Source organism: Diprion similis, chromosome 6, assembly GCF_021155765.1.
Source record: "Diprion similis isolate iyDipSimi1 chromosome 6, iyDipSimi1.1, whole genome shotgun sequence".
Lineage (NCBI taxonomy): Eukaryota > Metazoa > Arthropoda > Insecta > Hymenoptera > Diprionidae > Diprion > Diprion similis.
Window position 1 is genome coordinate 17,093,226 of NC_060110.1, and position 24,344 is coordinate 17,117,569.

The following is a 24,344-nucleotide window of genomic DNA, read 5'->3' on the forward strand; positions in this document are numbered from 1 at the left end:
GTCCGTATTAGTTTTCGTTCATTGTTAGTCTTCGTGTTACAGACGCTGAGAAGAAAAGAACGGGACTATGAGCATGAAATGGAGAGGTTGGCGAGAGAGAAAATAGCAGCTCAACAGAGGCTAGTTGGCCTTAAAAAGGAATTGGCTGCCACCTGGGATCACATCGACTTCAATACAATGCTTCCAGAATCAAGTACTAACTTAGATGTCACTGCAACTAAGAATGGTATGTATAAATGTACGTAGTGAGATTATAGTGCTAGGAGCAGTTTTAATTCCTTAGATAGTACAAATCCGTTCTATGCGTCACATACCAAGAATGGATTGCACCGTTGTTATCCTGAAATACGTTGACGCTATAGCAAACGTATATTTGCAGAGCACTTTGTTGATTCACATAAGCAATGCGCTTTGAAAATATGCAACATCTGTATTATGAAAATATGCTAAAGTATAGTTACATATCACTAATAATATTGATATTGACAAAAATGGTAAATAATTTGAACATTTTTATCACTTAAGTTTCAGAAAGTATGGACGTGGATGTCATTAGTCTAGCGAGAGGTGGCACCAGGTATAGCAGCACAAGTAGTTTGAGCAGTGCAGCAACGGCAAGTTCTCCACAGAACCTTCAAAGTACTCACTCAAATGCTACTGTTCATAATCAAGTCGCAACTGCTGCTGTTGTATCGCAGACTCAGGGTCTAAATCTTGCTCAGAGCTCTAGAGATAGTCCCCCGGCTAGTTCTAGCCCTGGAGCATCTACGCCTAGCATTCCCACTCCAGCTCAGGTGATTGGAATAACTTAATACATGTGTATTGTTGGATACTAGAAAGTTAAAAGTTATTTTTTTTTTATGGTAGGATTCCGTTTGTGAAACTTGTTTCAATCAGTCAGAGTATTGTGTATATTTCTGTGATAATGTTTAGCCACGAATTTTCCAAATTTTTTTTCGCACCATATGCCAAGGACGAATTGCATAATTACAATTCTGTAATGAAATGGTGCTAAAGCAACGCATATTAACAGAGAAGTCGATAACTGTTTGAATCGTCTGTTCTGAAAATTTGCTACAATCACACTTTCCGTTGAAGGTTCCGTTTGAACATGTTATGGCATTAGAGTTTCGACAATATATATAATGACTGAAGGCAATGTGTGCAATTAAAACGGTAATTCTAATAGTTTCTTTTTAAAAATCATGTGGCATTCACTGCACCGACACTATTGTGATAATGAAAATTCTATTCTGATTTTCAGGAGAAAGTCAATTCTCCCCCTACTATTGTACAGCAGTCGCATCAGCTGCACTTACCGATAAGTGCTCAAATGTTGAACACCAGTCAAGGCCTGGCCACGATTGTTAGTCCAACCCTTCAGCATCTTGGTCCAGGTCTGCGAGTGATTCCTGGTGACACGAGACAACTTTTGGTTACTCATACAACAGGAAACAATGAAACGCGACCTTTAACTCTGGCTGTGCAAAACTCATCTGATCAGTCACGACCATTGATTGCTGTTCAGTCAAATAATGGAAGCGAACCAAGGCCTGTTGCCTTGGTTGTTCATTCTTCGGCGGCAAATGATAACAGAGTTACATTTGTGCATTCCCATCTCTCCAATAATGACAGGCCTCTGGCAGTCGCTGTTCACTCAACAGCAAACGAAGTCAGGCCAGTTACCTTTGTTCATTCTGGAAGTGAGGGCAGACCGCTAGTTCTTGCCACACACTCTCCTGCATTGAACACTACTAGTAAGTTGTTATCAATTTATTAAACCTCTCGAGATCATGCAATCCATGCAAAACTATCAGCATATAATAATAGTTGTTTAATCTATTAGTAATTAGGCAACGGCTTGTACTAGTTTAATTTTATTTGTATGAAAAACGATCAGGTCATACAGTTTTTCGTTGTTAATTTGGTCTAATTGTTACGATAAATGAGATCAACTCATAAATGAAAATAACTGGTTGCCCTCACAGCATAAGTTGCATTAGAAATCGACGAGTTCGGAAGTAGTTGATATATTATATTCAAAGTTCATCCCGCGTAATTATATAAGTACTGAAATATGTCATACTCACTGTTTTATAAATCCGGAAGTATACGAGTTCATTATTTACAGTATGATTTGATTCTCTTAAAACTTAAACAATAGCAAAATTTCATAGTTTAATATTTCTAGTATATGTAGAAATGTATGAATAAATAGTGTATCACATAAATTTTATGAGTTTTTTTTTTCTTGTACAGATTACAGTGTGTTTACTCCTATGTTATTCGTACTGTGATGTTAATAATATAGCTTAAACATTATTCGCCGTTACAGGTGGTCAAGCAAGAATAAGAACAGGCGATCCACAGACGACACAAGCTATCCACAAGATGGTGGGTGGCGTCACCCTCGTTGGGGGTCACGGTTCAGAACTGACAAGACTCCCGGGCGGAGCAGAATTGAATATTCTACCTGCGAATGGTGTGTTTCGTTCCACCAAGGCTCACCCCCTCACTATACCAGGAGGTGACTGACCATACACTAAAGCACAGTTTCATAAACTCTGGACCACATGCTCTAGTCATTTCGCAAATTGCTTGAACAACTTGGTACAGTTTGGTCTTGTGGAGAATGTTGATAGGCTGACGGAATTACTAAAATGAAAATTTTTCACCATTACTGAAAACGTTTTTCAGCCAAACTTTTTGGTATGCATTAACCACTATTGACGTCCACTCCAAGGACAGCGGAAGCATACATTGTAGTAAAATATATATTTCAAGTTGAATTAATATTGATTACTCAGAATCACGGGTAGAGTGCAGGGACCAAAGTCTGTGACTGTGCCATAAAGTAACTCCTCCTGCTTGATAGCCTTTTCAAATTGTTCTATGTATAACGGATGTTTACGACTACTCTAATTTTTAATTTTTGGAATATCGAAAGTAGAATTATCTCATGATATGGATTATTCTCAATTAATATTCTGACACATGATATTCATTAATATCTGCAATTCTACTTATTACATCATCAAACAAGTCTGTAAACAACTAGTCTAATCGATATATTAGTTGCACATAAAAAAAACGAATAACCGAAATTAGAAATTTCTTTGATGACACTGCAAAATATTGTGACTGGAATCCGGGCAACACAAATTCCCCTCAGCCTGGCCCGTTTATCTTGGCATTTCTCCTAGTTTTTACATCATACTTTCTACTTTGCTTCAATAATGTAGTCAATGAAATAAAACTAACAATTTGACATTCGTTATGTTGATCTAGGCCTGACACTGAGTCATGCAGGGGTGTCGCTCCAAACAACAACGGCAAAACCTGGAACTACCGTAATGCAGAGCACTCCGTCCACAGAGGGTATAGCTCACATGGTTACTCCCTTGGGGAACCAGCATACCCCCTTATCTGGCTTGACGCCTCTCGTGACTCCAGTGACTGTAGTGTCGCAGGGAAATCAAGTAACTGCTCATATACTGGCGCCTTCTAATCTTGCCGGTAAAATGATCACAACCCCGATACTGAAGTCAGTTGGTCAGATGCCACTCGTAAATGCGCAATACCTCAATACGGCCACTTTGGTGAAACCGGTCGTTGTTGTTAGTTCACCGTCGACCACAGCCTCGACGACTGCTTTGAATTCGCTACCTACCTCAACAACACGCTCTAATGTCTGACAGAATAAATTTAGTAATAATATCACGTGAGGCATGGTGAATATAAATGCGATTACGTACGTTTTGTCGTATGAAGTAGAAAAACGGAAATATCAACGAACGTGCACAGACATTTCGATCATGGGGAGGTTTGGCTATCCAGGGCAGAATATTGAGATCATTTCTCAAATCGTCCTTGCATGGAATCTCTACATTCTCAAGGACAGTATTTATTCAAAATTCTGTACACCTAGCAAATAAGTGGAAGATATTGGAAGTTACAAGAACAGGTGTTGATAACAACTCTGGGATTTATGAACACTATTGACATACTTGGTATTTTGGAAGACAGGCATTGGGATATTATTTCCGTGGAATAATCCAAGCCTGAAACATCTACATTCTCAAGGGCTGTATTTATTTAGAATTTATTATTATTATGTTTTCTTCTCACTTCTTCCTAAATTTTCCTAGAACCAAGGCAGCCAACACTGCAAACTTTCGTTCAACCTATTGAAATATTAAAATATGTTGACGAGTCCATCACCATCTCTTTAAATTGTTATTTATTGAATTAATAGGCGTGCTACTGCTATGTGTAGGATTTGATATAGCCAAAGATTTTATGTAGGTGGGTTTGAGGAATTGGATTGCTAATCATGCAATCTTCTAGTTCTTACGTAACCGGGGCTTTCTACTTGTGAGTATATGGAAATCAGCATAATAATTACATAATATAAATATATAGTATCATATAAATATAAAATTGAAAATTCTCACTTTGTTTAGAGCTATAGGATTGCATGAACATGTTTGAACATGTCCTTCCTGTGCATAAAAACCAAGGATTCACAATTTATTGCTATACACAGGGGTTGAAATTACTCTTGATCAGAATAGCGGAAACAAGCAAGGTTTATTAAAACTAAGACTATCATCGCAATTGCTATAATTCATTATTTCCTATGGGGTGTATAGAGCTAATATTTGAAACGTAAATTATATGGAGATGTGCAGCACAGAGTTCAAATGCTTGAATGATAATGAAGACATACCATGACGTAGCAATGTAAATATGTACATTTGAGAAAGACTATGAATATCTATATTCTAAATTATAGTCAAAGTTCAAAGCTGCTATCAAGTGAATAAATGTGTCAATGTTTTTTTCTCGTCATATTTTTGTTGATATTGTCCTTTCTTAATGTGTAGGGCTACATATTAAAATGTTAAATTATAGGTCAATTCTCCAGACCCTCAACTCTTAACGGTTGAACACTTGACTTTAGGCGAAAAAACTTTGATTTACTTGATTGTAAATAAATAAATATATAAATATATCCTTAAATCGGTATGGTCTAAAAAGTAGGCAGATTAATGAAAAGACCTCGAGGTTTCAATCTCTGTTTATACTTGGCAGATCTTTCTGTTATCAAAGTAAAGCATGCTCGGTATTTTATTAACCTACGTAAAATCTTTGTTATGGTGAGAGAGAATCTAAATGTCTGATGGCTCATTGGTTATTCTGTGACGAATCAGTGATATGGAAATATATAGTTGGAACGTTTTGTAGTTACTAAAGAAAATACTCTTAATAAGATGTATGCAATGTAAAACATTTCACACCACTTTGGTGTCAGAATTTTTATTGAATTTGAGAGCGTTGTTCGCGCGTCAGAAGTAAATGAATGAATCCTGAAATTTTGAGAAAAGAAATGCAATGGGTATCACCTAAAATTCTCCGTATTCTTACTTCAACTAGTTATTTCTTGAAAAATATGCACGCTCTCAATTGCTGATGAATTGTATGCGTTGATCTACATACATCCCACTGGGGATGGTCTTTTACTGACAATCAACCAAATGCAGGATTGCATCTGTTAATAAGTTTCTTTCCGAGGAACTGCCTTCAACTACGTAAATAAAAGAACATGTTCCGAAATTGCAGATTCCTCGTTATTTCTGTAATAGTGTTTTTTTTGCTCTTTACCGTACTGTTGCATGAACACCCAGTGTCAACAGTTGTTAACTTAATTTGCGATTGCTATCATCTCTGTACTTGGCATAATTTATTTTTTTTTAAACACAACTGTGCTCATAACATTACCTGTTTGATGTGGCTTATGGCTACATCTATCATATCGGTATTTGGAGCATGATCAGTTTTGAATATTGTATAATGTATAGAGATTTTTCAAAAACATGGTTCATTTTTAAAAAGAATATTAACAATTATTATGATATAAATATGATTGCAAAGTATCCATGAGTTTCTGTTCATTTGGAAAAGAAAATGTTGATGTGGTTTGATTGTTAGTAAAATATTACCTGTTGCTGCAATATTTTAAAATTTGTTGCCACAAACTGGCACCACTGGTTTGATCGAGAATACAATGAGCCTATACTACATATGATAAAGTACTTTGTTGATAACTGAATGCCTAGCAACGGAAAGATGGTTTATCCATTTGTCAATTTGTATAATTTAACGAAATTTAAAATTCGAACTCGTTTGCGTACGTGAGATCAGGTCACTGTATTACATCGATTGTTTGGAAAATGAGCTGGGTTAAATAACGACTTGTTCGTCAAAAGTGTTTCTAAATATTATATCATGTATAATAATACAGAATCGTATGTAATGACCTGACTGTAGAAACTAATCGAGTTAATCACTTTCATAAAGTGTTGTAAACGGACTTTGCAATATAATTTTCGAGACAATAGCTGTGCTTATCACCGTAAGCGACCTCAAGGAATAGAAATAACAAAAAGATTCTGATTTGATTTGTGACCAATCCGATTGGTTTGTTCCTTCGAACAATAAAACTATAGGAGGTTGCTCCATGTGTTGAATGCAGCTAATACATTAAACACCAGCCGCTTGATCAAGATATTTTGTCACATTTTTATGTCAATTCATGCCTTGTGCGCTATTTTTCTTATTTACTAACGAATACGAAATCCAATATACCACTTTGGTAAATCGAATGGCTTCTGTGTATACATATCTATGCTTAGTTTTCTTTCATCATTAAATTAAACTAATTTCTTATATTCTCATTTCTTGACAAATTCAATTTCACCTTATGCTTTTTATATATACCATATATGGACTGATTTTGGCACGTTTTGAACGAAAAGGTTGTCATATTCTCGGCATGTGTGATTGTTGGCAGTTCTGCCAATGTCAACTTTCGTATACTAGTATTAAACATGCGTATTGTACCTTTTTCTTTTTTTGTTTTTCCTTTTTATTAAATTATTTTTTATTATTGTAAATCTACAGTGTGATTTTATATCTTCCAGTAAAGTCAACTTACTGGCAATTGTACAGTCTTGTCATACCGGCATTTAAAATAATCGGTGCCGCAAAATGGCTATTCGTAGTCCACCTTCACGCATATCTCATATGTACAGGGTGTCTATGATAAATAAGGACGATTTAGGGTTTGTATGGTTTACCAAATTCTCACTTGCACATTTATATAGACTGTGGATAGTATATGTCATCATTGTCTTTTACAAAGTTCGTAGTGGTTTATTTTTTCTTAGTTGTCAAATCATTTCACATCCATAATATTATTCATAAATATCCGGTTTTCTTTCGAAACGAAATGCTGTTTATCAATTTAGAAGAAACAAAAATGGCAAATAGCCTATTCTCGTTTGCTATCATTTTTTATACAGCGTATATATACGTACATATGAAATCATTGTTCATTTTATGCTAACATGTATGTAAAATTAATTGCTTTTGCTGTGCTCATGTCTGCTGCAAGCGAGAATACGCACTACGTAGTTATCTAAGATCTCAGTTTTGACAGCAATCATATGTCAAAGAAAGTCGCAAACTGATAATATCAGAATTAAATCAACATCATTATAAGCTATTATTGTTACATGCAATTAATGTTAAATTGCCTAATCATTGAAATAGGTTTAAAAATAAAGTGGTACACTATAATAACAGATGAACTGTTTAAAAAAGTGGTAAAAAACAAATAAATACGGGAAAGAAAATGAATCTTCTAAATACGCGAGGCAACCGAGATTTAATAGTGGGTTGGGTACGGGTTGAACGAGAAGGAAGGGAGAGTGTACACGAACAATGTGATATAAGTAATTAATAAAATTAATTAACAAACGTAATAATTAAGGGAAATAAAAATTGTTTCCGTTGTAGGCATCCGCCGTTAATTATATTATCCAACTAACATCTCAAAAACAAAAATAAAGTGAAAACAAAACGAAAAAAAAAACATAATTACCATAATTGTACATAGTATACAAAACAAATGAATCATGAAATATAATTATATTGAATACAAGACGAACGCCCAATTTTTACTCCACTGGACGTATATATTCCAGCGCTGTATATCCTATGCAACGAAGTTCGTAAAACATACTTTGAACGGCAAGCGTATCGGAATAAATGAAACTTAATAAATAGTGAAACATAGAATTTGTCGAAGTGTGTTTTATTAACTCGGTGGTCCTATATGTGTCAATTGTACATAGTAAAAAGAAAGTTTCTGACAAAGAGGGGAAAAAAAGATGCAATCAATATTGAACAAAATGGGTTGCACATCTCTTTTTGTCTTCTTCTTTCACTTTCACCAGCTGGAAAAACTTTATCTGTATTTGCTCATACACTGGACAGTACAAGTTAACTGACGTCCAAATCTTGCAAGTTGCACTATTTTTTTTCTTTTTTTATCATGCAAAACTCGCTTGACAAAGCATAATCAAAATTATAGCCTTGATTGATCATTTATATACTGACGAGTAAGTATATTCCGACACAGTGAGAGGAATAGGGTGTTTACTATGTACGAATAAATTCAACTTCTATGTAATTAACTCAATACAAATTGAACGGTGGAAAATTACAAATTTTTCAAAGGTAATCAATGTCCTATAAATTACGCGAACGATGTTTAACTTATTACACTTACAGGTGTTCTTTGCAATGTAAAATTTCGACTGAAAATTATTTGCTTATCTGTATGTAAACGGATATGAGAACTGTAGCATATGTAATGTTTGAGAATTGTCAGTGTAAAAGGACTACCTGTAGCGAGAATCAATAAAACTAATTTAGATAATTCTAAAGTATTTCGGTATCGTCAGTACAATGAAGTGATAAATTCTAAAGTGAACAAATTGCATTTTCATCAATCAATGCAATCAAGTTTCCAGATATGTAGTCATATAAGTTTATTTCTGTCTAGAAACGACTTTCATGTAAACGATCGTTATAGGTATATATGTTATGAAATTTGTAACAAATTTTATGGTATATTAATTACAAATCTCTTGTAATTAATACTATTATACGTATGCTGTTGTCATCTGATCGTGACTAATAATCATCTCACAAACAACTTTAAATGATATGACATATTTTTTCATCAATTATTTACTTCAACAAAATAGGATTCGCCGGTTGTTATATTTACCTGTATACATAACTCTGAACAATTCCTAATTCTGTAGTGCAGAGTTGTTACGATAAGAAACAGTAGTTGGCTTGCATATGCCTGTCATCCTTTTGATCGGAAATAAATAATAATACGTGTCTTATAATATTCTAAGTGTTACTTATGATAGGAATTAGATAGTCAGAATGTAAGGTATGTATGGTTAGTGGAACAGAGACATAAGATTTAAAATTATTTCAACTAACTGTGTATCTAGGTTAGTCGTAAATTGGTCTTCTGCTGTGTTTCGTTATATTTTTGCGATACGTATAAGTGAGAGCGAAGATAAATAAATAAACAACTACATAAATACACTTGTGTATAGTATAAGCTGAAACAAATCTCTCCAAGTCTTATGTCCAGGTCCAAAGTACGTTGACATATGTAGGTAGTCGGGGTGGCGTTGCTGATATTACATGCAGCTAGCGTATCATGATTTTCAAAATGTTTATACCAAAAGAATTTCATCCGCTAGAATCATATTATATTACTGTAATTTTTAATAAGTAAGAATTATTCACAATTTCTTGTACCACGATAATATATTTTAAAGTTATTGTCAGCTACGATATAACTATCTAGTATCATATATCATCTCTGTCGCTTTTCTTGAAAAATAGCATATTTAAGGGGGTATAATGCATTGAAAGCGCATATTTTTGTACTATCTCTGTATCTGAAATGAATTTCATAGTAACGTAGTTTTACCAGAGCATTTTTCTGTCTGTCTTGAGTAGCACCAAAAAGTGAGTTTCTTTATTCCTACGTGTGTTGAAAAAAAATCTTTGCCTTTCATCGACTTTGTGTTGAATATCCTTTTTAAATTCGAAAGATTTAAATTCACGAGAACGTTTATGCCTTATGTCCACTGATTTTACTTTTAATATTTTTCTCATTCATCTTGTAAACACTTTTATACTCTTGTCATATTATTATACGTTATGAACGAATTCTTTTGAGAAACATGAGTCTTTCAAAAATATTCCCTCTTACAATGTACATGCCTTTTCTGATTAACCGCAAGTTGCTTTGAAGAATGTAAAAATTTTGTTTATTGATTATTTACACTATTTCATGATAATTAATTGCAAACTATTGACAAACCTGTCAGTTTAAATTACTGATCCAGAGTTCTAGCTTGTTGTTTTCGTTGCACAAATTCATAGTTGAGCTGTTCCTTGTTATGGATTAGGAATATACACCCTATATCCATCCAAGTAACTTGATGTACACAATAAAAAAAATCAAGAAGTTACCATATTTTTTTACATTACATGAAATTGGTCAAAAACGTAGCGAGACTAAACGGACTGAATTTTGGATATTAAATTTCATTCTATTATGAATTGAAGTTACGACTGAATGGTCTGTAGTTAGTGGATTGGGAAAACTGAGAAGATATTTGTTCTCCTGTATATTAACTCTGTAAATTTCTGTATATAAACACCTTGATAATATTGGTAAGTTTAATGAATGTCTATGTGTTATAATTAATAATGGCAAGTGAGGTTACGATTCTATGTAAATAAAATAAATCGAGTCTTACTTGCTGTAATAAAATCAATTAAAAAAAAGAAAAAATGAAATGAATAAATCATTGATGCATCAACATCACTGTTCTCCGTCATATTACCAAGTAAAAATATCGCTTCATACATTAACTTATGCAGGCATAGCATTTGTCAGTTTGCTTTCATTTTTTATTATAAATATTCATATTACTCAAGAATCATTTCTTTTCATATTTTTATTTTAAACTCTGAACTGTGAAACATAATGAAGTAATACAAATAATTTCTACGGATAAAGGTATTTCATTTAGTTTTCTGATGTAATATGTGGAGAATATGTATATTGTGTAACAGAAGATTTATAGGAAAAACGGTAATGTTAAAAATGTACGTGAGTAATTTTTTCATCTCTTAATTAGACTGCTTTGAAGTAGAAACATATTCTTTACACTGATCCTTTAGACCACGCAACAAGTAATGGAGTTGTATATTGAACGATATATGTACTATTTTCAATTGGGCTACGATGTACAGTCATAATTATGAAAGTATTTCTTGCATATCTGTATTTCAAGTACACTTTTTATTTCAATAATTTGTTTGATTAGGCTTGTATGAATATGTGTGATTAAGTCATGTTACGTTTAATCAAAAATAGAATCATCGTTATTGTGGTCATTGGATAATTGTATGATCGGTATGAACAAGTTTCACGATGAATGTTAATAATATAATGACAATATTGTTATTTCGAAGATGAGGTTTTAGGACTATGATAAGTTCATTGACCCAAAATACCCAGGGTTTCTGCTCATTGGTGTGAAACCAACAGAAGATCCAGTCCCTGTAGACCTCAAAACCTTTTTGGTGGTCGGAATTTGAAACTCTCTGTTACTGTCTGATAGTGACATAACATACTGCCCACCTGAACGAGATGACAGACTGAATTTATTCGAGTTGGTACTCAATGGGGTAGAAAAATTGACCTTTGAATCATTTGGCTGGTATCTGTAAAGAAATTTTTAACGAGTCATTTTCTGAAAAATGTTATTCTGAGCATTTCAGAACAGCATTTCACCTCTCCTGAAATGAAGCAATCATTGGATTTGGAACTGGCATTGTACTTTCAATGTCATATGAAATACCTTTTTTTATAAGGGTATTGATTCAATGTAGAAGCACCACTACTCTGACTTTGGTTACTCAGAATATTACTGTACGGGCTATTCTGCATGTTTTGAAGAATCAACTTTAATTGGGTATTTTCGTGTTCTAATCTGCGTATCTTTTTTGTTTCTTCTTTATGCTTCACAATCTTCATCTCCATACTTGCACATATTTGTTTCACACATGTATATTTTTTTTCCTGAAAATTCAACAGTATGAACTCTGGTGAAAATGGGGAACTCTGGTGAAAATGGGATGTTGAGGGAATGCCAGAAAACGTAAATAGTTTCGAAAGGCTTGATTTGAGTTCTTGCATGCCCCATTTTTATTAGGTAAATTATCACATTATCATTACATAAAAAATCACAGATGAATTTTGGACATGAGATATAATATACTGGAACAAAATAATACATACGATTTCATAGAATCTTTTTGCCACGATCCGATTTTGCTCCTCTTGGAAAGTAGCGATATTTACTATCTGCTGTAGGGTATCTCTTAGGGATGAGAAGTATGAAGCGATATGGGGTTCCAATGGTTCTTGCAGGCGTATCGTAGCCACAGCGATTGTATTGCATATGACGCATTGCTTTTCTGCTGCATTTTGACATAACGAGACGTGTTTATGAATACGGACAGCATAGTGGAAACAGAATATTGTCATTATTGAACTGCTTCATAATTATTCAGTGGTGTGTATAAAATTTTATTCGGGCTTCAACTATAAGATGAACAGATAGACTGCAAATTGATCAAATATTTTTTTTTTCGATTCAGCCTTTACAGTGATTTACACTTTACAGAGAAATTATACCTTCTAAGTGAAACGAATGTATTACGGACGTATCTTTGCTAGTGTTAAGTACTAAGTGGTAAATGAAACTGAAATCATTTACAATGATATTGTGGAATAGACATAATTATCAAAGTATTCAGATTTGAAAAATAATAACTGCGTAATTATTAGTGATTTGCTAAGAGAAGACTTTAGTCATTCTGAATATCAAACAATCGAAGTAGCTCTCTACTATTGCAACAGATAACAATTGAAATACATATATTCTTAGTTCGTTTTGCAGATGTTTGGTGTGATTAATCTTTGCAATTTGGATTTTGTTTTCTCCAAGGTTAATTATCATTGTTGATCTAATACCGTAGTACTGTATATTTTATACCTTGGCCGATACATTTTTGGCAATAGATATGTCCACACTTAGTCAGAGTGAATGGTTCCTTCGCAACTTCAGCTCTGGCATAGCAGTTGTTACAACGAATCCACCTCATGGCTTGGAATTGGATGATCTGCTATTGCATGTATGCTCTACAAGCAAGTTTCCCAAGAAAATGTTGCAATTCTAAACAATGAATCTCACTATGAGTGCAAGAAAATCTTACGAGTATTTTTTGTAAGAATATCACTGAATTCTGTTTGACAAATTTTTATAGTACGGTGTTTGGTTTCGAAGTATACTCCCTTGAAAATGGGCTGTTATGTGAGTTGTGCGTGAATTTCAGACCGATAGTCAACTTTTTTCAGATTAATGCACCCTAAAAGTGATCCTCTTTACATTTAGCATGTAAGTTGTGCGATTTCCGGTCCCGCAATACTTCACGAGCCAACTAACGGTGCGACCGTGTTTTAAGGCGGTCAGATTCGTGATGAGAATAGTTAAGAATCGGCAATTTTCATGACAAAACGGTTTCTCAACGTAGAATTCAAAATCGAACAGCCGCGAACGTAGCTCTGAATTCCTATTCGTCGGTCGTCCTGGCTATTGATTGGCTGCTTCGTGCCACGCCTCAGCAACCCCACCCCCCCTCCTGCCTGTGTTCGGATTTTCCTCGTCGTACACACATGAGTGTATCGGATGTATCTACGCAATGTGTCTATGAAGTTGTGCACGAGTGTTCCGAATACGTGCTACAAATATTTCGGGCCAAATTGGTGCTGCGAGCCAGATATCACGATAGGCGAACGAGGCGTGCTGCCCCAGATTCAACCAATCGGGGCTACGAATCCGGGGGAAATTAGCCTAGGGAAAATATTCGCGATATAATATGGAACACGAGCTTTGTAGTCGGCGGGGTTGCTCGTACACGTTACTCATATTTTTTCATCTGTCAATTTCAGGGCTTAGATAGGCTTGGGCTTGATCACCCGGGACACCCAGAGTGCGAATAATTCTACGCGCTAGGTATCAGTGAGAAAATTGGATTGAAAGGTGTAATCATAAGTTTACGATAGATAGTTTGAACTGATCTAAGTAGGAATGTCGAGCGAAAGCGTCAAAACGGTGAGTGTATTTCATTACAGCTTAACGAAGCGCTCGTTTTGTATGCATTATCTTGCCATTTTGAGAGAGCATGCAGATTATAAACAAAGGTCTACATAATATTCTACAAGCTCTAACTAGTGTTCGGATTACCGTGTTTTTCAATGTTCCATTCGTTTTTAACCAGGATTGTACTTGACTCGAGGAAACCTCTTGATGAATTGTTTTATGAGAAACCGGACGTATAGGGAGATAACACAATATTATTGCAACTACACATATGCATTCATGCTGCACCTAACCCCTAGGTCGTGCATTCTTTTCAGATTAGTCATATCATTGAATCAATAACGCTGTTTTCAAACAGGCTTCCATGCAAGTTCAATGGAAAAACAACCTTAAGTCGTGGAGACTGGTATTAGAAAATGAGAATTTCTTTCATTTGCGATAGATAGATATTACGTCGGGTATACGAAAGTTGGTGATTGTTTACAAAACATACGACGTTTTTTGTCTCATGTTCGTGCTTTGTCGGCATATTATTTATCAGCCCCAAAATTGGATCTGGTAGTTATATTCATTTATAATTTTACTGCAGTTTGCCAGCCTTGAGACGCCTGGATATGTTGGCTTTGCTAATCTACCAAATCAGGTTCATCGGAAGTCTGTTAAAAAAGGGTTCGAATTCACTTTAATGGTCGTTGGGGAGTCAGGCCTTGGAAAATCAACGCTGGTGAATAGCCTGTTTCTCACAGATTTGTACCCGGAAAGAATTATTCCTGATGCAGTTGGTTAGTAAATACAGAAATGCCTAGTCTCAGTACAACAATCACATTTTATATTCTAATAAATCAATAGATATCTATCCCAATCAATAAATGATTCCCAGTGCATTGATATTTTACTGTATTTTATGCATTTTTTTGCAGAAAAAACGAATCAGACTGTGAAACTTGATGCTTCAACTGTAGAAATTGAGGAACGAGGTGTGAAACTTAGATTGACAGTAGTAGACACTCCTGGATATGGAGATGCTATCGACAATACAGACAGTTTCAGGGCCATTATTCAGTATATTGATGACCAATTCGAAAGATTTCTTAGAGACGAAAGTGGCCTTAATCGTAGAAATATTGTGGATAACAGAATTCATTGCTGTTTCTACTTTATATCTCCTTTTGGTCACGGGTGAGCATTAATCAAAGCTTGTTTGTACCATGGAATATGAATATGACTCACGTGTAATTTTTATACAAAGTTCCGATCACATGGATAGTCTATATTTAGACTTTCCAGCTGTCTAAGGGTTAAGAAAGAGGCGTCCGAATTATGTATCGTGAAACTTTTTGCTTACTTGCAGAATAAGTTTTTTCACAATATAATTACAACGTTACAATCTCTGCCCTTCCCCATTTGTAGAAGTTAACCAATACTGATCCTTTTTAGAAAATCAAAGTCACTAACATAGTGTGTCTTTAGGTTAAAGCCTTTGGATATTGAATTTATGAAACAACTGCACAACAAGGTCAATATTGTACCAGTCATAGCAAAGGCGGATGTTCTAACGAAAAAGGAAGTTCTTCGTTTGAAGAAACGTGTTATGGAGGAAATCGAAGGTAATGGTATCAAGATATACCCACTTCCAGACTGTGATAGCGATGAAGATGAAGATTACAAGGAGCAAGTGAGACAGTTGAAGGAAGCAGTACCATTTGCAGTTTGTGGTGCAAATACCCTCTTAGAAGTAAAAGGGAGAAAAGTTAGAGGGCGATTGTATCCGTGGGGTGTTGTGGAAGTAGAAAATCCTGATCATTGTGACTTCATAAAACTGAGGACAATGCTTATGTAAGTTTCGAACATAATTTGCACAGTTCATTCTATCGTGCTATGCAAGGCTAGCATAACTACTTATGTTTCATCAGGTTTATAATTATTCTTTTGTACACTCCATTAAACTTGAGTTGAAAAATTCACATTCTCACTTCTATTGATTGTTATAACTTTTATATCTCTTTACATTTTGCAGAACACACATGCAAGATCTTCAAGAAGTTACGCAAGAGGTTCATTACGAAAATTATCGTTCTGAAAGATTAGCCAAGGGAGCTCCCGCGCCACCGAGACGTCAAACGTATGTAACCCAATGGTTTGATTCAAAAGAAGTCCTCTACGAATTTTAGGATCAATATATTTATACACTATGGGTTTATATTTTCTTTTTGTTTTTGCACGATTGTCATATGTTAGGTAACAATAATCTAATCCTGAATTATTTTATAATTGATTGATTCATTTTCCACTCACAGGATTATAGAGTCCGAAAAGACGAATAATGTGAGTGAAAAAGACCGTATTTTACAAGAAAAGGAAGCGGAATTACGACGCATGCAGGAAATGGTGGCTCAAATGCAGGCCCAAATGCAACAACAACAACCTTAGAATTCAAAAACATTTGAATATATCTTGAGGGTAAAATCTCCATCTTGCCAGGTGCCAAAAGTCGAAAGAAACTACATTTCTGTCTTAAATTTTGATTCGCAAAAAGGAGTGGTCCAATAATTGGTATTATTTTTGGAATTTACCATTCCAAAATTCCAGATCAGAATTGATTTTATTTTACCACTAATTTGTAGGACATAGTACAATTTTTTTACTTCTCATCATAGTTTATAATTTTTTAATTGTGAATGTTTATGTGCTGTGGGACGTGCATATTGAGTGATAGAAGCTAAACCAAAAAAAAAAATAACCAAGACACATAACATTTGTTACTTACATATCTGTGTGCATTGTAAAAAGAAATATGAAGAGTGCCTTGCAGTATTTTTTTTTCTACGAAATGTGTATCCTTTTAGCCAGCTTGTTCAGCACAACCCGCACTTTTACATAATTACTTGGTGAAAATTACTTTCAGAATAAACTTTCCGAGGTAGAGTAAATATGACGATATCGAGCCGTTCCTGACAAGAAGATTAGCCAATTTCTTATCCTGAATGATACCCATTAGTTTTTGCTTGCAATCGTAATGAAAAGACCACATGTCCACATGTATGTTGAAATATGTTCCATATTGTGTGTGGGATATGAAGCTAAAAAATCTCATAATTCGTACAAATTTTCCTCATATCAAAGTTATGATTAAATATACTGCCAGTTTTAGGTAATGCAAATTCCTAAATGTTAACAAGCAATTAGAATCTTATTAGGTATTGGCGAATTTTGGAAATGAGAGAAAAGTATATATTTTCTATAAACAAAATAGGTTTAATTGTTCGTTGTGACGACGCATTTAATCTGTACTGATCTACATATAATATTTTTGTCACCTCTGTTTAAGTGGAATTTTTCGGCTTTGTACAATTGCATTTTCTAAGTGAAAGCCTTTTATTATTCCTAACCTTCATTAGGAGGCATCATTATATTACCCTAATATCATTTTTATTGGCATTGAGAAAGTGAAGTTTGACCAAGGAATTGTCAACTATTTTGCAAATCTTTAATTAGGTAGGTACTATGAGCGTGTAAGAAAATGTAATGCAAAACAAATGTATATGAACTATTTTAATACAGATTAATAGATTTTGACAACTCCTTCGTCAAGCCAAGTGATTTTAATCTAAAAATTAAGTCTTATCCTGTGTAAAATTTTGATCTTCTCTATATTTTAAATCGAAAAAAATATATATTATTGACATATAAAAATGACTTATTCAACTTTTATTACACTATTGTTGCATGTTATTTACATTTAACAAGTATTACACAATAAATAATCTATTTTTGTCTAAGGAATTCAAGATTTATGCATGTAGTAATCTATCGCTGTTGAAAATGCTGCAAAACCTGCAGCACCAACAAGACCTGCCTTGAGTCCAGCTAAAAATATTAGGTAAAATAATATATCACAAGGATTTTTAATGTTCCAAGTTTGATGATGACATTTCAATTCTTTAATATATGTATGTCAAGTTTCGCCAATTCTGTACAAATGCATGACAGATTTGTTGTACATTTTGAGAGATTTGCTTTGTAACATAAGTGTAGAGAAGTAGTTTCCTAGTATATTTTTAATTTCGAATCAGTATAAAAGAAACTTCAAGTAAGGAACCAACTCGGATTTAAGTGATTGAATTTTAATATGTAAAATTTTATTGTAGTGTAGCAAAAGCCATGACACATCACATAATCTTAAAAAATTAAAAACGAATGTGTGAGTGTGCGCAATGATTAAGGGTGTAAATTTGTTTGATTTACCTCTGAGACCGATAAGTCCACCTGTCACGCCACCAGCATAAGTACCATTTCGCCAGTCAGACTTTCCCCTGTACTGAAAAGTGAGGTGTATTGTACTATTTCCAACGGATTCATGTATGATCTTTTAATTAGAACTAGAGAGTAGATAAAATTTTGGAAAGTAATCGAGATCCCAACCAGAGGATAGGTTAAAGTATTGTTAGTGCTATAATGTAATTCTTACTGATTCTATGGTACATTCAACAGCTGAGAACACACATCCTACAACAGCAAAGTTTTTGGCATATCCAAGTGTTGTCGTCTTCATTTCTCTGAATATTTCACGTGCTGTTTGCTGTTTTTCCACGCTAGCAACGTTTGGATTTACACTGGAAGAAAACAGACCGATAGCTGCGCCAAGACCGTAGCCTATCGACATAATTCATTATAAGTTGGTGATGTGGATTCAAAGCAGTTTGGAAAAATTTCATGCGAGTGGTCATTTATGAATCAGGATCAAGATACACCTCATTTTTTAATCCTAAGTAATCTTCTATACACTACCAGGTGATATGGTTAACGCAACCATTGGAAAATAAAAACTACATACCCATAACGCAACTCATAAAGCTTTTGAAGATGCAGCTCTCCATGACAGACTCCATGAGTTTCTCATCATTTGTCTTTATCTTGACGGGGCCCATTACTCTAGGTATAATGATGTTGTCTCTGAAACGTTGTTGAGTGCCGACGAAATGTATAGCTATTTTATCCATGTCAGGATCAGTCATAAATACTCTCTTATCTCCTTCGGGCGTCGGCGGCGGCTTTGGTGGGCTGAAGGAAAACATCTCTGCGATTATTGCACACTGAAAAATGTGGAATATGACACACTTCTCTTAAAAATTGATCAATCTACGTGAGGGACACGGCAATTCGCAAATACACATTTTGGAGGTTAGGGCTGGTTAGGCCTCTGACCAGTGTTGAGTGTGGTGACTGGTGATCATGCGCCATAGACGACCGTAGACCACCCGTAGGCCTTTATGAGTGGCTCTGTGTTATGCGTACATTCTGCGCTTGCGCTGATGTCAGTTAAATCGTCCAAATTTTGCGCAAAAGTCCAATGGGGTTAGCCTTGTTTTTTGCGATTGTCAGAGCTCGGAAACCTTTCCTCTCAGAATCGTTTTGCGGGATTCATTTTTCACTAATGGGACCCTCATAAATGCGAAAAAGACATGGAAACGGGCGTGGGACCAACAGTAGAGGAATTACAAAGGAAATCAATCGTTTTTTGGCTGTAACTCTTGATCCGCTGCTCGCAGTATGTTCAAACTGCGATCAATCAAGTCCTCTTACTAAATTGCGTTAAGTAAGGTATTAATAGATCGATTTCAGCATTTTTAAAAATTCGAGAAGAATGGATTGAAAAAAATACGGAGAATATTCATACATTTCGTCTCCTGCAGAGGTGCATTGCACTTGTACTTAGGCTGAAACTTACAATTAAACTGCGCTTGAACACTAAAATCAATGTAATGCAATGTATATATATCGCAGCGATTTTTTCTTGTGTAGAAGTTAGGCTCCTTGCAAATGTTCGTTTATTATATTGCATTTTTTTGTCTTGAACTCCAAAATAATTGGAAAAATTATACCAATTATAACAGTGATGTTATTTTAGTTATTATTAGTATCTTATATCATTATCAGTATGATGTACTAGTATAAGATATTAGAATTATACTATTCGAAAACTTGGTTAAGTAGTGTACACTGGCACCCAAACACTTGTACTAGAACTAAGGCACATTGAATAAACTGGAACTTAAACGTTGAAGCCATGAGTTTGTGCGTTTCTCTTTTCACCTCTTTCAAAACTCGGTGCAAATTTGATATATTTCAGCCGTGAGTTTTGATTTGTTGTTGACAACGTATTCCATAGTGCTTGTCTATAAAGCTCTATAAGGAGCTGTTCAAGATATAAGAAAATAAACTGATTCATTCTCATTACTGAAGAATATGATTCTGAGTGGACGTAACACGTAAGTAAGCGATCACAAGTCCTCTTAAGCGAGCAGGCATGCCTTTAGACATACAGCATGGATATCACAAGCAGTCAATCAATCAGTCCCTGTTTTTGATCGACCTCCTCGGTTCAGATGTTCTCCTGATACCAGGACTAATTTTCCGCAGAAATTTCTCCGATTCGCCTTATTCTAAGCGGACGTAGCATGTAAGCAAGCGATCACAAGCCTTCTCAAGCAAGCAGGCATGCCTTTGGACACACAGCATCGATATCACACGCAATCAATCAGTCAGTCCCTGTTTTTGATCGACCTCCTCGGCTGAGATGCTCTCCTGATACCAGGAGTAATTTTACGCTGAAATTTCTCCGATTCGCCTTATTCTAAGCGGACGTAGCATGTAAGCAAGCGATCACAAGCCTTCTCAAGCAAGCAGGCATGCCTTTGGACACACAGCATCGATATCACACGCAATCAATCAGTCAGTCCCTGTTTTTGATCGACCTCCTCGGCTGAGATGCTCTCCTGATACCAGGAGTAATTTTACGCTAAAATTTCTCCGATCCGCTTAATTCTATATGGCAGTAGTATGTAAGTAAGCGATCACAAGCCCTCTCAAGCAAGCAGGCATGCCTTTGGACACACAGCATCGATATCTCATGCAATCAATCAGTCAGCCCCTGTTTTTGATCGACCTCCTCGGCTGAGATGCTCTCCTGATACCAGGAGTAATTTTACGCTAAAATTTCTCCGATCCGCTTAATTCTATATGGTAGTAGCATGTAAGTAAGCGATCACAAGCCCTCTCAAGCAAGCAGGCATGCCTTTGGACACACAGCATCGATATCTCATGCAATCAATCAGTCAGCCCCTGTTTTTGATCGACCTCCTCGGCTGAGATGCTCTCCTGATACCAGGAGTAATTTTGCGCTGAAATTTCTCCGATTCATCTTATTCTAAGCGGACGTAGCATGTAAGCAAGCAATCACAAGCCTTCTCAAGCAAGCAGGCATGCCTTTAGACACACAGCATCGATATCTCATGCAATCAATCAGTCAGTCCCTGTTTTTGATCGACCTCCTCGGCTGAGATGCTCTCCTGATACCAGGAGTAATTTTACGCTGAAATTTCTCCGATTCATCTTATTCTAAGCGGAAGTAGCATGTAAGCAAGCAATCACAAGCCTTCTCAAGCAAGCAGGCATGCCTTTAGACACACAGCATCGATATCTCATGCAATCAATCAGTCAGTCCCTGTTTTTGATCGACCTCCTCGGCTGAGATGCTCTCCTGATACCAGGAGTAATTTTACGCTGAAATTTCTCCGATTCATCTTATTCTAAGCGGAAGTAGCATGTAAGCAAGCAATCACAAGCCTTCTCAAGCAAGCAGGCATGCCTTTAGACACACAGCATCGATATCTCATGCAATCAATCAGTCAGTCCCTGTTTTTGATCGACCTCCTCGGCTGAGATGCTCTCCTGATACCAGGAGTAATTTTACGCTGAAATTTCTCCGATTCGCCTTATTCTAAGCGGACGTAGCATGTAAGCAAGCGATCACAAGCCTTCTCAAGCAAGCAGGCATGCCTTTAGACACACAGCATCGATATCTCATGCAATCAATCAGTCAGTCCCTGTTTTTGATCGACCTCCTCAGCTGAGATGCTCTCCTGATACCAGGAGTAATTTTACGCTAAAATTTCTCCGATCCGCTTAATTCTATATGGTAGTAGCATGTAAGTAAGCGATCACAAGCCCTCTCAAGCAAGCAGGCATGCCTTTGGACACACAGCATCGATATCACACGCAATCAATCAGTCAGTCCCTGTTTTTGATCGACCTCCTCGGCTGAGATGCTCTCCTGATACCAGGAGTAATTTTACGCTGAAATTTCTCCGATTCGCCTTATTCTAAGCGGATGTAGCATGTAAGCAAGCGATCACAAGCCTTCTCAAGCAAGCAGGCATGCCTTTAGACACACAGCATCGATATCTCATGCAATCAATCAGTCAGTCCCTGTTTTTGATCGACCTCCTCGGCTGAGATGCTCTCCTGATACCAGGAGTAATTTTACGCTGAAATTTCTCCGATCCGCTTAATTCTATATGGCAGTAGTATGTAAGTAAGCGATCACAAGCCCTCTCAAGCAAGCAGGCATGCCTTTGGACACACAGCATCGATATCTCATGCAATCAATCAGTCAGCCCCTGTTTTTGATCGACCTCCTCGGCTGAGATGCTCTCCTGATACCAGGAGTAATTTTACGCTAAAATTTCTCCGATCCGCTTAATTCTATATGGTAGTAGCATGTAAGTAAGCGATCACAAGCCCTCTCAAGCAAGCAGGCATGCCTTTGGACACACAGCATCGATATCTCATGCAATCAATCAGTCAGCCCCTGTTTTTGATCGACCTCCTCGGCTGAGATGCCCTCCTGATACCAGGAGTAATTTTGCGCTGAAATTTCTCCGATTCATCTTATTCTAAGCGGACGTAGCATGTAAGCAAGCAATCACAAGCCTTCTCAAGCAAGCAGGCATGCCTTTAGACACACAGCATCGATATCTCATGCAATCAATCAGTCAGTCCCTGTTTTTGATCGACCTCCTCGGCTGAGATGCTCTCCTGATACCAGGAGTAATTTTACGCTGAAATTTCTCCGATTCATCTTATTCTAAGCGGAAGTAGCATGTAAGCAAGCAATCACAAGCCTTCTCAAGCAAGCAGGCATGCCTTTAGACACACAGCATCGATATCTCATGCAATCAATCAGTCAGTCCCTGTTTTTGATCGACCTCCTCGGCTGAGATGCTCTCCTGATACCAGGAGTAATTTTACGCTGAAATTTCTCCGATTCGCCTTATTCTAAGCGGACGTAGCATGTAAGCAAGCGATCACAAGCCTTCTCAAGCAAGCAGGCATGCCTTTAGACACACAGCATCGATATCTCATGCAATCAATCAGTCAGTCCCTGTTTTTGATCGACCTCCTCAGCTGAGATGCTCTCCTGATACCAGGAGTAATTTTACGCTAAAATTTCTCCGATCCGCTTAATTCTATATGGTAGTAGCATGTAAGTAAGCGATCACAAGCCCTCTCAAGCAAGCAGGCATGCCTTTGGACACACAGCATCGATATCACACGCAATCAATCAGTCAGTCCCTGTTTTTGATCGACCTCCTCGGCTGAGATGCTCTCCTGATACCAGGAGTAATTTTACGCTGAAATTTCTCCGATTCGCCTTATTCTAAGCGGACGTAGCATGTAAGCAAGCGATCGCAAGCCCTCTCAAGCAAGCAGGCATGCCTTTGGACACACAGCATCGATATCACACGCAATCAATCAGTCAGTCCCTGTTTTTGATCGACCTCCTCGGCTGAGATGCTCTCCTGATACCAGGAGTAATTTTACGCTAAAATTTCTCCGATCCGCTTAATTCTATATGCAGTAGTATGTAAGTAAGCGATCACAAGCCCTCTCAAGCAAGCAGGCATGCCTTTGGACACACAGCATCGATATCTCATGCAATCAATCAGTCAGTCCCTGTTTTTGATCGACCTCCTCAGCTGAGATGCTCTCCTGATACCAGGAGTAATTTTACGCTAAAATTTCTCCGATCCGCTTAATTCTATATGGTAGTAGCATGTAAGTAAGCGATCACAAGCCCTCTCAAGCAAGCAGGCATGCCTTTGGACACACAGCATCGATATCACACGCAATCAATCAGTCAGTCCCTGTTTTTGATCGACCTCCTCGGCTGAGATGCTCTCCTGATACCAGGAGTAGTTTCAAGCTGAAATTTCTCCGATTTGTCTGACTCTAAGTGGAGGCAGCACGTAAGTAAGCAATGCAAAAAGAGCATACGACCAACAGTAATGAAATTACGAAGGAATGCTAACGTTTTTTCCTGTAACTCTTGATTCGTTGTACGCACTGTATTTAGACTACGTGCATTCGATTTCTCTTGCA

General features: G+C 36.4%; 4 protein-coding genes across 9 annotated transcripts in view; 2 read left to right on the top strand and 2 right to left on the bottom strand.

Annotated features, from left to right (window-relative positions):
- Nucleotides 1-7,997, top strand: part of LOC124407732 (mucin-5AC-like) — a 76,549-nt gene extending 68,552 nt beyond the window's left edge. For 3 of the 4 annotated variants that reach the window (XM_046884166.1, XM_046884167.1, XM_046884165.1), the window contains 5 exons: nucleotides 43-226; nucleotides 526-794; nucleotides 1,265-1,757; nucleotides 2,336-2,527; nucleotides 3,289-7,997. In XM_046884166.1, the coding sequence (XP_046740122.1) occupies nucleotides 43-226; nucleotides 526-794; nucleotides 1,265-1,757; nucleotides 2,336-2,527; nucleotides 3,289-3,695 (1,545 nt within the window). In that variant the 3' untranslated portion in view covers nucleotides 3,696-7,997. The remainder of the gene's footprint in view (nucleotides 1-42; nucleotides 227-525; nucleotides 795-1,264; nucleotides 1,758-2,335; nucleotides 2,528-3,288) is intronic. The other variant, XM_046884168.1, reaches the window with a different exon arrangement.
- Nucleotides 7,998-11,351: 3,354 nt separating this feature from the next.
- Nucleotides 11,352-13,573, bottom strand: LOC124406791 (zip homologous protein 2-like). Of its 2 annotated transcripts, XM_046882386.1 has the most exons (5): nucleotides 13,389-13,573; nucleotides 13,017-13,162; nucleotides 12,257-12,438; nucleotides 11,817-12,037; nucleotides 11,352-11,679 (listed from the first exon to the last, which is right to left on the bottom strand). In XM_046882386.1, the coding sequence occupies exons 2-5, from the start codon at nucleotides 13,123-13,125 to the stop codon at nucleotides 11,442-11,444; spliced, it is 750 nt and encodes a 249-aa protein (XP_046738342.1). In that variant the 5' UTR covers nucleotides 13,126-13,162; nucleotides 13,389-13,573; the 3' UTR covers nucleotides 11,352-11,441. The 2 variants fall into 2 exon arrangements, with proteins under 2 accessions (XP_046738342.1, XP_046738341.1); XM_046882385.1 differs by lacking the exon at nucleotides 13,389-13,573 and having other exon boundaries at nucleotides 13,017-13,229.
- A 173-nt stretch (nucleotides 13,574-13,746) lies between these two features.
- On the top strand, nucleotides 13,747-16,873 carry LOC124406790 (septin-1). 2 transcript variants are annotated; one of them, XM_046882383.1, is made up of 6 exons: nucleotides 13,747-14,135; nucleotides 14,713-14,905; nucleotides 15,044-15,302; nucleotides 15,594-15,959; nucleotides 16,141-16,245; nucleotides 16,421-16,873. In XM_046882383.1, exons 1-6 carry the CDS (start codon nucleotides 14,112-14,114, stop codon nucleotides 16,551-16,553), a joined length of 1,080 nt encoding a protein of 359 aa, XP_046738339.1. In that variant the 5' UTR covers nucleotides 13,747-14,111; the 3' UTR covers nucleotides 16,554-16,873. The 2 variants fall into 2 exon arrangements, with proteins under 2 accessions (XP_046738339.1, XP_046738340.1); XM_046882384.1 differs by lacking the exon at nucleotides 13,747-14,135 and adding an exon at nucleotides 14,149-14,422.
- LOC124406792 (mitochondrial import inner membrane translocase subunit Tim22) lies at nucleotides 16,803-19,328 on the bottom strand. The gene is made up of 5 exons (XM_046882387.1): nucleotides 19,298-19,328; nucleotides 18,958-19,216; nucleotides 18,592-18,776; nucleotides 18,369-18,441; nucleotides 16,803-17,990 (listed from the first exon to the last, which is right to left on the bottom strand). Exons 2-5 carry the CDS (start codon nucleotides 19,196-19,198, stop codon nucleotides 17,908-17,910), a joined length of 582 nt encoding a protein of 193 aa, XP_046738343.1. The 5' UTR covers nucleotides 19,199-19,216; nucleotides 19,298-19,328; the 3' UTR covers nucleotides 16,803-17,907.
- Between the last annotated feature and the right edge of the window lie 5,016 nt (nucleotides 19,329-24,344).